Source organism: Neoarius graeffei, chromosome 9 (genome assembly GCF_027579695.1).
Source record: "Neoarius graeffei isolate fNeoGra1 chromosome 9, fNeoGra1.pri, whole genome shotgun sequence".
Classification (NCBI taxonomy): domain Eukaryota; kingdom Metazoa; phylum Chordata; class Actinopteri; order Siluriformes; family Ariidae; genus Neoarius; species Neoarius graeffei.
Genome location: NC_083577.1, coordinates 39184698 through 39199959, shown reverse-complemented (window position 1 = coordinate 39199959; position 15262 = coordinate 39184698). Strand labels below are relative to the sequence as shown.

General features: G+C 45.1%; 1 protein-coding gene across 2 annotated transcripts in view; it reads left to right on the top strand.

Annotated features, from left to right (window-relative positions):
• The window catches only part of LOC132891657 (MORC family CW-type zinc finger protein 3-like), a 92885-nt gene that overhangs the window by 48371 nt on the left and 29252 nt on the right, over window positions 1–15262 (top strand). For both annotated transcript variants that reach the window (XM_060929449.1, XM_060929448.1), the window contains one exon: window positions 10904–11001. In XM_060929449.1, the coding sequence (XP_060785432.1) occupies window positions 10904–11001 (98 nt within the window). The remainder of the gene's footprint in view (window positions 1–10903; window positions 11002–15262) is intronic.

Genomic DNA, 15262 nt, shown 5'->3' with positions numbered 1-15262 from the left:
CTCACATCGCATACAAACCAGCAATGGGCTGAAATTTATTATAAAAGGCACCAATCGAATAAATCAAGCATTTAGTCTGGCGCGATTGAGGCACCTGCGTATACAAAATACATGACATGCAGCCATTGGGTTAAGCCCTACCATGCACTCCTTCTTAAAGACTTGAGTATTTCTTTAAATTTATTGTCATTTCACATTTTTGGATGTACAACAAAACACTCAACAGGAAGGCCACAAAGATTATGAATTTCAAATCATATATATAATACAGTATGTGGTGAAATTATCCGCGTAAGGATGACCAGGCAGGCGATTATATCAGTTCTGTTGCCCTCTCGGTGCTGCTACCATGAACACCCGGAAATCACACACACACACGCGCGCGCGCGCACACAGAGAGAGAGAGAGAGAGAGAGAGAGAGAGAGACCCTACTGTTATTATTAGGCTATTCAAAATCATAGGCCTATACTGAGCAAAAATCGCATTAGAATTTCAAAGATCATAAAGCATTAAACCGACAGATCATGCTGCCTCGAAAGTGAAAAAATAAAATCCGTATAACTTACATTTGACGTTGGCTGTCAAGAGCGTATAAACTCAGGCCATTGAATGACAGTTTTTTTTTTTTAATCTCACCTCGGGAGAAGTGGGTGGACGGCGTACCCCCACGTACCACACCCACTACACCCCTGACCACGAGGCGCCGCCATTTTCAAGCTCAGCTTCCTTTCTCCTGCAAGTAGAGCCTGCATTTGTTTCGTGAGCCTGCAGTTATAGCTACGAGAAGGTTTTCCCTGCCATCCTCCAGACATCCACGATGTGATCTCTGCTGTTTGAGGGTAATATCGGTACATTGCACGTCCCCATTTCTACTGACTAATACATGCGTACTTGCGCGGCCTGAACTGAAGCTGCGCTCGTACACCTACAAGCACACATGGCACTCGTGCTTGGAGAGAGCCGGGACTACCTTTAGCTGCACTCTCCGTGCAGACTCAAACCGTGCCCGCCTCAGCATACTGCAACAGAGCTCACACAGGACATTCTCACTCATACTGACACTGTTTATTGCCCTTTTGAATGTTTGTGAAAAGAAGGATATAGCCTAATGTCTGGAAATTGATATTGTTTTGAGAAAACAAATGTTTTTTTTTGTAAACTGGATGATTATTTTGAATGCTACCTTGTCTTGAGAGAGACATCAAGGGGATGCCTTTTGTTCCATTGATATGGTTCATTGATATAAGTGAATGTCATTTGAGTTGAATGTTGTATGTGAAGAGAATTCATTCAGTGAAGTTTATTTTGAAACTAGTTTAAAGTACCACCTCCCATAAGTGTATGGTTAAAAATGACCTGTGTTATATGTGTTATGGTATAGTAAATGAAAGAAAGGTTTGGTTTACTGACAGTTGGCGGTAATATAGTCAACAGTGGAAGTACTCCTTTGTTAAAAGAAACATTGATCTTTATTTTTGTTTTTTTAAATTTTTTTTATTATCTTTCTAAAACAAAGCTCTGCTACAAAGGGGCTATAGACCCTGTAATCATTTTCTTTAATCATCCCGGTAATAAATGTTACTATTGTTTATTACTTTAGCGTCTTGGGCTACTTATCTGGGGGTAGGGGTGCCTCACCTGTTCAGCTGGATTGGGAAAGTAGGGAGTGGTGCCGAGTCGATTTAGTACTCACCTTTTACACACTACACACACTTCAGGCAGCCACCGGACACTCTACCTATCCTGAAGCCCACTTTACCCTATCTAAGTAAGTCAGTGCCAGGACCAGGCTGCTGAACAGGAGACAACCTGCTCATATTTTTGAACACTGAGGCTAAAGGCATTGAGCGAGGAGGACTTGGATCCTGTCCTGCTCAGTCCACCCCAGACTTAAGTATTTGGTAACCCCTACAAGGCGGCGGCAATACCCCCGACCGCCACAAGTGGCGTCACAAACAGGATCAAATATACTGCAATTTTACCTGAGATAGCCTATTACATACAACATGGCTGAATTAGAAGAGCTCAGAAAACAGTTTGATGAGATACAGGCAAAGTTCAATGACCAAGCTGATGCCTTGGTACAAGCCAGAACTGAGCGAAGAGAGGCTCTGGCTTTAGCTAAAGCTGTTATAGACCAGCAGAAAGATAAGCCACCCACTGCTACCGTGTACATCCCAAGAGACCGCAAGTGCTCTGACTTCAGCGGTAAACAAGGGGAAGCAAGTGTTGAGGAATGGATTTCGTCAATGAAATCTGCTCTGCAGATTATGAAAATTCCTGCTGAAGATCAGGCAGAGTTTGTTAAGCAACACCTTAAAGATGAGGCTAAACTTACTGTGAAGTATATGGTGAAAGATGCCGATCAGAGTGTGATGGAGATATTTGGTGCACTGCGTGAGACTCATGGTGACAAGGTCCCCTTAGGAACATGGCTTAAAGAATTCTATGACCGAAGGCAGGTGCCTGGAGAAACTATCCGCTCTTACGCCTATGACCTCCAAGAGAAGCTTATGCGGATTCAGCGGAGAGACTCAAAGCGCATTCCAGATGCAGACCTAATGCTTAAAGAACAACTTGCACTTGGGCTCCAGGACAACATCCTGAGGAGAGAGATAAAGAAAAGACTTAAAGAAAGTGAGGGTCTTACCTTCTCCGAGCTAATGCAAGATGCCATCTCATGGTCTGAAGAAGAGGAGGCTAGGGCTTTGGATGGCATGAGAAGCGGTTCCCGTTCAAAAGGGGTTGTTAATGTCACGGCAGCAGCAGGAGAGTCTACATCGCAGCTTACTATGGAAATGTTGCATGAAGCGATACAGAAGATAGCTACACGCCAAGATGAACTCTTCCAGATGATAAACAGCAGGGGCATGCCACAAGGGAGAGACAGCACAGTGAGAGGCCCACCTCTGAAGGATGAGGAAGGCAAGTTCATTTGCTACACGTGTAACGAGCCTGTGCACACGAGTTGGTGCTGTCCCCAGAAAAGAGTGCCCATTAGCCCAGCGCCTCCTCTACCCACCACAGACGAGCCATCAGGGGTTGCGGGGACAGGGCAGCAGAGTCCAGGCATTTCCATAGTCACAAGTCACCTGGCGAGGCAGTCCACTGATGTGTCCGGCGGCTCAAACGAAAGTGCCTTTGGAGACTGCATGGCAGTGGACGTTAAAATCGCAGGCGTTGCAACAAAGTGCCTCCTGGACACTGGGTCAGAGGTGACCACGATCCGTGAGTGCTATTTTAAGAAACATTTTGGAGAGTTGGCCTTATCTTCAGCTAACTGGGTCCAGCTCACTGCAGCAAATGGCCTGGAGATTCCCCTCTTAGGGTGCTTGGAGGCAGAAGTAGAATGTATGGGAAAGAATGTTGGCAAAAGGTGTCTTTGTGCTTAAGGACAAGAGTCCAGGTGTGGATGACATGAAGGGCCTTCCTGGAATCCTGGGGATGAATGTGCTGAGTGAGTTGACAGATCTATTTGTAGTGGCAGATGGGGTGAAGAAGATGAGCAAGTACCGTGGGCCTAAGGCCAAAGTTCACAGAGTGCTAGCAAATATCAAGAAAGAGGCAGGGGCCCTTGGACAGAGCGACCGAATAGGTTACGTAAAGGTGGCTGGATGAGAAGCTGTAACTATCCCTCCTCTCAGTGAACGTATCCTTGAAGGCCGTTGTGGTGTGCCTTTGAAGACAGGCCGTCAGGTGTTACTGGAGGCTACCTCTGAAGTAAGCCTGCCCAAGAGTCTCCTTGTCGCTAATGTACTTGCGAAGACATCAGGAGGTCGTGTGCCTGTCCGAGTGCTAAATTCCAGCCAGAAGCCTGTGAGACTGAAGCCACGGTCCCGAGTTGCAGTAGTGTATAGGCTGCAAGAGGTGCTGTCGAAAGAGCTTGTGGAGTTTGAAGAGAGAGACGGCACGCTGCATGTGAAAGTCATTGAACACGACCCGATTCCTGCTGGCAAGAGCAACACAGAGCAGCTACCAGTTCCAGTCCAAGTCAAGCTGGAAGGGCTCACCTCAGCCCAGCGTGATAGAATCCGAGACCTGTTAGCTAGGCACCAAGATGTCTTCTCGAAGAACGACTCAGATTTTGGATACACCACTGCAGTTACTCATAATGTACTGACGGGAGACGCCCCTCCGATTAAGCAGCGCCATCGGTGGGTACCGCCTCAAGTTTTCCAACAGTTTAAGAAACGTATTCAAGATCTGGTCTCTCAGGGAGTTCTCAAGGAGAGCTGTAGCCCTTGGGCCTCGCCTGCTGTAATAGTTCTCAAAAAAGATGGCAGTGTTAGATTTTGCTGTGACTACCGGAAGCTAAATCAAGTGACATGCAAAGACGCCTACCCACTGCCGCGTGTGGATGAATCGCTGGACGCATTAGGGAAAGCGCAGCTGTTCTCAACACTTGATCTGACCTCCGGCTATTTCCAGGTAGCCATGGATGATGCAGATAGAGCAAAGACAGCAGTCACCACACCATTTGGACTGTTTGAGTGGTCCCGAATGCCTTTTGGACTATGCAACGCCCCAGCCACTTTTCAACGGTTAATGGGCGTGGTGCTGGGTGATCTGACATTTGAAATACTGCTCGTCTATTTGGATGATATAGTCTTTTCTAAAGATTTTGAGACACACTGTGAGAGATTGGAGCTTGTCTTCAACCGACTGAGACAGCACGGCTTAAAGTTGAAACCAAGCAAGTGCCATCTCTTGACAGACGAAGTGAAATTCCTTGGTCACATAATCTCTGCCCAGGGTATCCAGGTAGATCACGAAAAGGTCCGGGTCTTGGAAACATGGCCACCTCCTAAGTCGGTGAGAGAAGTGAGACAAGTCCTGGGGTTCATGAGTTATTACAGAAAATTTGTCCCCAGATTTGCCCATTTAGCTCGACCCCTCCATGCTCTTGTCGGCAAGGGCAGTAAAGGGGGGCCTACTGAACCGTTCAAATGGAGTGACGAGTGTCAGCTGGCTTTTGAGGAGCTAAAGCACAGTCTGATGCATCCGCCTGTCCTAGCCTACCCTGATTTCAGCCTACCCTTCATACTCACCACTGATGGGAGTCGACAGGGCTTGGGGGCTGTATTGAGCCAAAAGCAGGGGGGAGTTGAACATGTCATTGCCTTCGCTAGCCGGGGCCTACGTGGTGCAGAAAAGAACGACAGGAACTACAGTGCATTCAAATTAGAGCTGCTAGCTCTTAAATGGGCAATAACAGAGAAGTTTAAAGAGTATCTTATGTACTCAAAGTTCACAGTTTTATCCGACCACAACCCGTTACGCTATCTGGCCTCCGCAAACCTTGGAGCAGTGGAGCAACGCTGGGTCGCTCAGCTTGCGGACTATCACTTCGAAGTTTGCTACAAACCCGGGTGTCAGAACACTAATGCTGATGTCTTATCAAGAATTCCAGTGACCACAGAACCAGATGAAGACGACATGGGCAAAGACTTCGTATGTATAGGAACGGAGGAAGTGCGTGCATGTCTTTGGCCAGGGCCAGAGGAGAAAACGTGTGCACCCGATCCAGAAGGGGCCACACAGAATGCAGTAAGAGGGACCGTGAGTGGCTTCAGCTGGGCTGAGATTGAGCAAGAGCAAAAGCGAGATCCCAGTGTCCAGCCTGTCCACTCGGCTGTGTGGAACAAACAAAAGCCCACCCTGGCCGAGTTAAGATGCATGGACCCTAAGCTGAAGCGGCTCGCCAAACAGTTTGAGCGGCTGACTCTTCAAAGGGGAGTCCTTTTCCGATCAATCTATAACCCGAGAGATGGGGAAGAAATCAGACAGTTAGTTGTTCCAGAGAGCTTGCAGCGTCGTGTATGAAAGCCAGCACGAACATGGTGGTCATTTTGCGGAACAGAGCACCTTGGGGCTAATGAGACGGTGCTATTATTGGCCAATGATGACCAAGGATGTGCAAAACTGGATAAGAGAATGCAAGCGTTGCAGTTTGGCTAAAGATGTCTTCCCAAAAATTAAAGCTCCCATGACCTGCACCAACATCACGGCACCCCTCGAAGTTGTGGCAATGGATTATACCCTACTGGAGAGGTCAAATGGGGGGTATGAGAACGTGCTTGATCTTACAGACATGTTCACTCGGTTTACAGTGGCTGTCCCGACCAAGAACCAAACTGCCTACACAACCGCCAAGCACCTTGTGAAGAATTGGTTTGTCCATTATGGGTGCCCAGCATGACTGCATTCAGATCAAGGGCGGTGCTTCGAGGCGAATGTGTGAAAAGAACTTTGTAAGATTTACAGAATAGGGAAAAGCCGCACCAGCCCTTATCACCCACAGGGCAATGCCCAATGTGAAAGGTTCAATTGAACCATGCACGAGATGTTGAGAACTCTGCCGGTCGAAAAGAAGAGGAGGTGGGATGAATACCTGCCTGAACTAGTCATGGCCTACAACAGTCGCATCCATTCTTCTACGGGCTACTCGCCTTTTTACCTGATGTTTGCAAGAGATCCTAGGCTGCCAATGGACGTCCTAGGGGGAAAGGACCTGTATGACGAGGAAGTGGATAACCTTGATGACTGGGTTAGGGCTCATCATGACAAGTTCAAAACGGCTGTGGAAGTAGCTAACGCTGCAGCACAGGATGCGTCCAGGAAAAGGAAAAGAGCATATGACCGCAGGTCTGCGGGAGCTCTCCTGAGGGCTGAAGACCATGTTCTTTTACGCAGCCACTCACACCGGGGCAGAAATAAAATAGGAGACAAGTGGGAACCTTTTCCTTACATTGTGCTGAAACAGAACCATAATGACATTCCCGTGTACACTATCTGCCCTGAAGGAGGAGGCCCTTCCAAAGTTGTCCACAGTGACCAACTCAGACATTGTACTTTCCAGTCACCACCACCACACCACACCAGTGCTCGCCAGCCTACGAAAGACTCTGACACTGACACAGACTGTCCCGATATCATTTGCATCCCTGTCACCATGCACATGCCCAACACAAACATGGACATGAGGAATAGAGAATTAGTGCAGGAGCAACCGGGCGATGGGGATCAGGGCCAGGGTGAGGCTTTAGATGACGAGGGGCCTATACCTGAAGAGATGGGAACTGTGGGTGGGTCAGATGCAGAGAGTGAAAGTGAAAGTGTGTATGAACCTAGACGGTCTACTAGACAGAACAAGGGTGCACTTCCCTGTAGGTTTATGAGGGATTATGTTTTGAAGTAATGTGTGTCCATGGAAAGTGTTATAAACTTGCCTTTATGCATATACATGTATTTGGGTATTCTTGCAAGCAGTGAGTTATGATTTTTACTAGTTTGACTACTGAACAGTGTTCTGGGGCATCCTCATGTACCACAGTGTTAAGTGATTGTGTGACTGATACTGCATTGTTAATGTGTTGACATATTGTGCTTTGCTGTCTTTCAGAGATCACGTCGTCGGTTGGATGTTGGATGTCATGGCAGGGTTTCGCAGGGGGGAATGTACCGAGTGCAAATAGGCACTGTGCCTTTAAGAGATGAGAGTTTCATGAACGCGCTTGGGTGTGCACGAGCAGCGGGAGAGATAGAAAAAAGTGGGATTGAGCGCTCTGGTCTGCGCGGTAGCTAGGCGAGAGCTACACTGTGCTAAAGATTAAATAAAGTAAAGTTTAGAGAACTGCATAAGTGAGTACATACGTTTGAAGTTGGTACCACAGTTACTCTTATGTTTGCGTTTTCTTTGATAGTGCGAGCACCGAAGTGGGCTGCCTTTAAGTTAACTTTTCCCATTAGCTTTACAAAGTGGCGTGGAGATGCACGGATAGGCTACACGGGTGAAGACGCCTGGAAGAGCGTAAAGGTGTGAGTCTAGTGCAATTGTTTATCGTCCAGGTCGCTTGAAGTAATAGAAAAGTTTTATTTCATCATAGTTTCGTTTGGTTAAGTGAGTGCTACCCAGAGGAGAGCTAACAGTGGAATCCCGCCACCCTGCTGTACTACCACGAGGCGCCGCCATTTTCAAGCTCAGCTTCCTTTCTCCTGCAAGTAGAGTCTGCATTTGTTTCGTGAGCCTGCAGTTATAGCTACGAGAAGGTTTTCCCTGCCATCCTCCAGACATCCACGACGTGATCTCTGCTGTTTGAGGGTAATATCGGTACATTGCACGTCCCCATTTCTACTGACTAATACATGCGTACTTGCACGGCCTGAACTGAAGCTGCGCTCGTACACCTACAAGCACACATGCCACTCGCGCTTGGAGAGAGCCGGGACTACCTTTAGCTGCACTCTCCGCGCAGACCCAAACCGTGCCCGCCTCAGCATACTGCAACAGAGCTCTCACAGGACATTCTCACTCATACTGACACTGTTTATTGCCCTTTTGAATGTTTGTGAAAAGAAGGATATAGCCTAATGTCTGGAAATTGATATTGTTTTGAGAAAACAAATGTTTTTTTTTGTAAACTGGATGATTATTTTGAATACTACCTTGTCTTGAGAGAGACATCAAGGGGATGCCTTTTGTTCCATTGATATGGTTCATTGATATAAGTGAATGTCATTTGAGTTGAATGTTGTATGTGAAGAGAATTCATTCAGTGAAGTTTATTTTGAAACTAGTTTAAAGTACCACCTCCCATAAGTGTATGGTTAAAAATGACCTGTGTTATATGTGTTATGGTATAGTAAATGAAAGAAAGGTTTGGTTTACTGACAGTTGGCGGTAATATAGTCAACAGTGGAAGTACTCCTTTGTTAAAAGAAACATTGATCTTTATTTTTGTTTTTTTAAATTTTTTTTTATTATCTTTCTAAAACAAAGCTCTGCTACAAAGGGGCTATAGATCCTGTAATCATTTTCTTTAATCATCCCGGTAATAAATGTTACTATTGTTTATTACTTTAGCGTCTTGGGCTACTTATCTGGGGGTAGGGGTGCCTCACCTGTTCAGCTGGATTGGGAAAGTAGGGAGTGGTGCCGAGTCGATTTAGTACTCACCTTTTACACACTACACACACTTCAGGCAGCCACCGGACACTCTACATATCCTGAAGCCCACTTTACCCTGTCTAAGTAAGTCAGTGCCAGGGCCAGGCTGCTGAACAGGAGACAACCTGCTCATATTTTTGAACACTGAGGCTAAAGGCATTGAGCGAGGAGGACTTGGATCCTGTCCTGCTCAGTCCACCCCAGACTTAAGTATTTGGTAACCCCTACAAGGTGGCGGCAATACCCCCGACCGCCACACAAGCAACAGCAAAAATCAAATAAATTTTTGGCAACACTGTACATGATGTATGAAAATTAGATGTAGTTACATATTGTGTGATGTGATCACATAATCTAGTGACAAATAGCACTTCTGCTGAGATTATTTGACTGCACTGATGAGCAGGCTAAATTTGTATGTCAGTAAAAGAAGTCTCACAAGAGCAGATGAAATGTTTTGGTTTTTTATTTTATTTTTCAGAGTCAATTATCATGCTCTCAATAGGAGTAGTTTCATAGAGCAATATTTAAAACAACAGCAAAACGAATAAAGCAAACATCCTTAGGCTGAATTTTGGGCCAATTTCTTAGCTCCGTTCTTAGAATGCCCTTTAACTAACCAATGGCTGACCACGTTGCTGATTCAGTTTGACCCCAGCATTTCCACAGACCATATAGAAAGTAGAAACATAGGAAGTGTACTTTAGTTCAATACATCCATTCATCCATCCATCCATTATCTGTAACTGCTTATCTTGTGCAGGGTCGCAGGCAAGCTGGAGCCTATCCCAGCTGACTATGGGCCAGAGGCGGGGTACACCCTGGACAAGTCGCCAGGTCATTGCAGGGCTGACACAGAGACAAACAACCATTCATACTCTCATTCACACCTATGGTCAATTTGGAGCCACCAATAGCCTAACCTGCATGTCTTTGTACTGTGGGGGAAACCAGAGCACCCGGAGGAAACCCACACAGACACGGGGAGAACGTGCAAACTCCACACAGAAAGGCCCCTGTTGGCCACTGGGATCGAACCCAGAACCTTCTTGCTGTGAGGCACTGGTGCTAACCATTACACCACCATGCCGCCCAGTTCAATACATGGACTTCAGTTTTCACATCACGCAAGTGTATACTTCCTTATGAACACTCTGTGAATTTGTCTTGGTATGATTTTTTAAGAATTCCAATAATGCAACTTTAAAGAAAAAAAATAACTTGGTTCCAGTTTCATCTCGACATTGATTTTAACTATCTCTCCTCCACACTACATTTCATTCATCTCTTTCTTTACAGCATTCATTGATTCATTCTTCCTCATATCCATTATGGGTTGTGGGTGACCTGGAGCCAATCCTAGATGACTTTGGGTAAGAGACTGTGTGCACCCTAGACAGGTCGCCAGTCTATAGCAGGGATAACACAGAGACAGAAAGCCATTCAGACTTACCTTCACTGTGACTGTGGGAGGAACCTGGAGCACCCAGAGGAAACCCACATAGGCAGAAAGAAAACATGCAAACTCTGCCCAGAAAGGCCCCATTTGACCGGCAGGTTCAAATCTGAACCTGCTTGTCGTGAGGTGACCGTGCTAACCACTGTGCCATCGTGCCACGCTTCTTTCCAGCACTCACACAAAATAATTTTGTGGGTATTGGGTTCATTGTGTTCATTGTGTATTGGTTCATTTTGTGGGTATTTGGGTGTATTGGGTTCACTCAAATTTTCAAAAAAGTAGAACAATGCAAACCAATATGTGACATAAACTAACATAAGGTAAAATATTTGAATGGTAAATTATGCAACAATGTTGAGGTATCATTTACATGGTGAAAAACCATATAAAAAGTAATATAAGACTAAAAAAAATATATTTTTCATCTCTTTCATCTTCTTTTGTCCAGATTATATCATCGTGTGATGTTTACAGTGTTTTTGTGTTTTGCTACCAGGCCAACAGCACAGGAGTGGGTGTTATCGGGGTCATAGAGTGTAACTACCTCACACCAACTCACAACAAGCAGGACTTTGACAATACAGAAGAATACAGGTGTGTTTATAATTCCAGTTCAGAAATGATGCATCTCCTAAACATGTTTGAGTAAAGTATAGTGCAGTAAATACAGTATCTCAAGACTAGAGAGATACTGGAGTACAAATCCATTATCTCATTCTCATTATCTCTAGCCGCTTTATCCTTCTACAGGGTCGCAGGCAAGCTGGAGCCTATCCCAGCTGACTACGGGCGAAAGGCAGGGTACACCCTGGACAAGTCGCCAGGTCATCACAGGGCTGACACATAGACACAGACAACCATTCACACTCACATTCACACCTACGGTCAATTTAGAGTCACCAGTTAACCTAACCTGCATGTCTTTGGACTGTGGGGGAAACCGGAGCACCCGGAGGAAACCCACGCGGACACGGGGAGAACATGCAAACTCCACACAGAAAGGCCCTTGCCGGCCCCGGGGCTCGAACCCAGGACCTTCTTGCTGTGAGGCGACAGCGCTAACCACTACACCACCGTGCCGCCCAAATCCATTATGTATTATATAATATAATTATTTACATGTATGTGTACAGCAGTGTTCCAGCTAGTTTATTTTACCAAGGTGCCACATCCTTCCCTCCAGAATGTGCAGCCTTCCTTCAAATACCAGCACCATGCCCAAATTTATATGCACCCTACTCATAATTTTCTAGAACTTTCCAAGCACCCGGCACATACATTCTATCACTGAAAGTGTGCCCTAACGAGTGTTGCTGACTTGCAATGAAAGTAATACATCTTGACCAATCACAACACATTATTAGTGCAGGGTGACAGTCATGCTCTGTTGACTATTTTGTCTTATTACAATAACGAGTCAGTGCAACAAGGTTCATTTGAAAAACAGTGATGCCTACTGTACAAACATGCAAAAGAAAAAAGAATTGGTAAAAGCAGGAGGGGGCTCACAGAACCTAGCATCTCTGCCAGAATGTAAGTAGATCTAGAAGTTGAGGACTAAACAAATTCAATCAGAAATTAGCACCGATAGATCTGGACTCTCAAGATAGACCTACAGAAAATCTAGTTGTTGACGTTAACATTAACGTGTTAGACTAGATCTAATCTAACAACCTTCCTCTAGTGTTAGGGTCGGCACCGACCCATTTTTAGGTTTAGCATGCATAAAAGTACTACATAAATTTGTTTATTGCATCAGGACTTTTTGACTTTGTCAAGAACTTCTATTTAAACAAAATAAAATCCAAAAAAATAATTTTGCTAAATTATAAAATGCTCTGGTGAAAATTGTGACCTTTGTGTTGTTAGGGTCAATTTCGACCCAGTTAAAGTATAAGATTATAAAACAATAATAAATGCCAAAACTGAAATCATAAACACACAATCAGCCTACAGCCAGCTCTTCCTCCAACCACTTGAGTCAGGGGCTTTTCTCTTTGCCTGTTTGACAGAACAAACAAAGACAGACATGTCCAGGCATGTAAGGCCAATTGAGTTTAGAGTTGGTGACTTGCAGAGTACACATCTCCAATTTACAGCATGCAACAATGAAAAGAGGACTGAATGTAAGCCAAGCTCTGGATCATATCTTTGCTGATAATGAGGCAGAGGACACAGAGCAGTATAGCGATGGAGGTGAGCAGGTCTCTGAGGAGGAAGATGATGTGGCGTTTCAACCGGAAGACACAGACACATCTGATCAGTCTGATGAGGAGGTCACCGGTGCTGAAGCTGCTCCTGCTGAAACATTCAGATCCAAAAGTGGTAACATCTGTTGGAGCTCAGTACCTCCTGACGTACATGGCAGGACAGCTGCTGCAAATGTCATCAAAATGACCCCTGGGGATCACAAGGTTTGCTGTGACGAGAGTAAGTGACATCAAGTCATGTTTTGATCTGTTTATGCCATTGTCACTAAAAAAAGTCATAATTGCTATGACAAACCTTGAAGGAAAAAAAGTCCATGGCAACATGTGGAATGACATTGATGAGGAATGCCTGGATGCCTACATTGGTGTTCTTCTCCTTGCTGGAGTGTACAGATCCAGCAATGAGGCCACTGATAGTCTCTGGAACGCATCGACAGGCAGGAATATTTTCTGGGCAACAATGTCACTTCAGACCTTTTGAATGATATCAAGAGTCCTCAGATTTGACAGAGACACCAGAGCAAAATCTGACAAGCTTGCTCCCATCAGGGATGTCTGGGAGAGATGGGTGCAACTCCTTCCACTGATGTTCAGCCCAGGGCCAGAGGTGACAATAGATGAACGTTTTCTCCCTTTCCGTGGAAAATGCCTGTTCCAGCAATACATGCCCAGTAAGCCAGGCAAATATGGCATAAAAATCTGGGCATGCCTGGATGCCTACATAGGTGTTCTTCTCCTTACTGGAGTGTACAGATCCAGCAATGAGGCCACTGATAGTCAACAGAAAAAAAAAAAAAACTTGTTTTTTGCCCTTTTCTTGAAGTAAATATATATGGGTTGAAATTGACCCGAAACACCATAGATGTTACGAAAGTTGATAATATTAAAATTAAAATCTTTTTTTTTTTGAACATTTAAGAGATGTGATCTAATACCCATCAGTAATAGTCAGGTAACAGAACAACCTTTTATTTGTTTACATTATTCTCTTGAGGTTCATTTGACCACTTTTTTATATTGAAAACGAGGGGTATTCTGTTAAAAGAAAGGCCCAGGGGGCCACAACAAAAATATTAAAACCAATCTTTTCATGGATAAGGGAGCCTAACAAGGTAACCAAGAAGTAAGAAACAAATTGGATAATAAATAATTGTTTTTAGGGTATTTTATGGCTGATTTAAGACACGGGTCAAAACCGACCCGTTAACATAAGAGATAGTAACAGAAAGCTAACACCAGAGGAAGGTTAAAGCAGATACGCAGAGCCATGGCCTCACTTTCGTTTATAAATGCCTTGAGACCTCAAGAATGGCACAGGAATAGTTTTAAGCATTAACAATAAATCTAATATAGTAATTTTTATGATTAAAGGTCCCATAGCATGAAATTTTCACTTTCTGAGGTTTTTTAACGTTAAAATGAGTTCCTCTGACCTTCTTAAGTCACCCCAGTGGCTAGAAATTTCATAATGTGTAAACCAAACTATACCCAACATTTGAGAATGGCGCGTCAAAACGGCGCGTTGATAAGCTCTTCCCTTTACTACGTCAGCAAGGGAGATGATCCCCATGCCCCCCCTCTGGATTCCCACCCACTGTATGGATTGCCCGCCCAGTTGTAGTGAGGAGACCATAGAGGACACAACAACATGGCATCACCTAAGCGAGCGAAACATGGAAATTGCGCTGTACATGGATGTGACAACACAGAAAAGAGTCTGTTTTTACTGCCGACGGGAGAGCCCCTGAAGACGCAGTGGCTTAATTTTATTTACTTCAATAATACGCCGTCGAGTCTACCTAAGACGGTGTATGTTTGTCGGAAGCATTTTCCTGAGGAATGTTTCCACAACTTGGGACAGTACAGGGCAGGTTTTGCACATCAACTGTCACTGAAGCCTGGGTCCGTACCAAGCATCCCTGCCGCATCAGCAACAAACACCAAACAAGTAAGTGTATAACTGGTCGTTTTGCCGTGTTTTAAAATCGGTGCGTTAGCCTAGCAATGGCTACATTAGCTGTGCAGTTAGCCAGGTAATCTGCGCTACAAAACTAAAGAGCATGCAGCATGCTCTGTTAAACTGAGTTTAGTCTGGAAATTGACTGTAACTTATGAGCTTATGTTTGACTATTGCTCCGCAATGCATGTCTTCTGTTGGATAAGCGATATGTTGCTGTAGTTGCTGCTTCTATCCTCTTTGGTTATGGAGTGCATGTTCAAGCCTAGGGTATTATACGTTCGTAAACTACCACTCCGAACACTCTCACTCTCTGTTCTCTGTGTCACGTTGAGTTTACGAAAGGAGTCCGAGGGAGAACGGAGTTTTGTCTTAGCAGCGTGGCTACAGGTGCTGATAGCAGCGAGTATGTGTGTGCGCAGCTTGGTCAAGCCCCTCCCCCTCCCCCCATTGCCTGCCCCCACCCTCTACCCTTCCCCGCCTCCTGCTTCTCATTAGCAAAACGACGCACTGGGAAAAGCGCTGAAATGGGGCTTTCTCCCAGGAGGCTATATTTACGTGCCGAGGGTTCATTTCGAGAAAGGCTGCAGATATAACATCCGGAAGCCTCCACGAGCCCGTTTAAAGCATCAACAAACCACCATGCCATGGGACCTTTAAAGTGATTCATATAGGTAGTGGTCTGAGT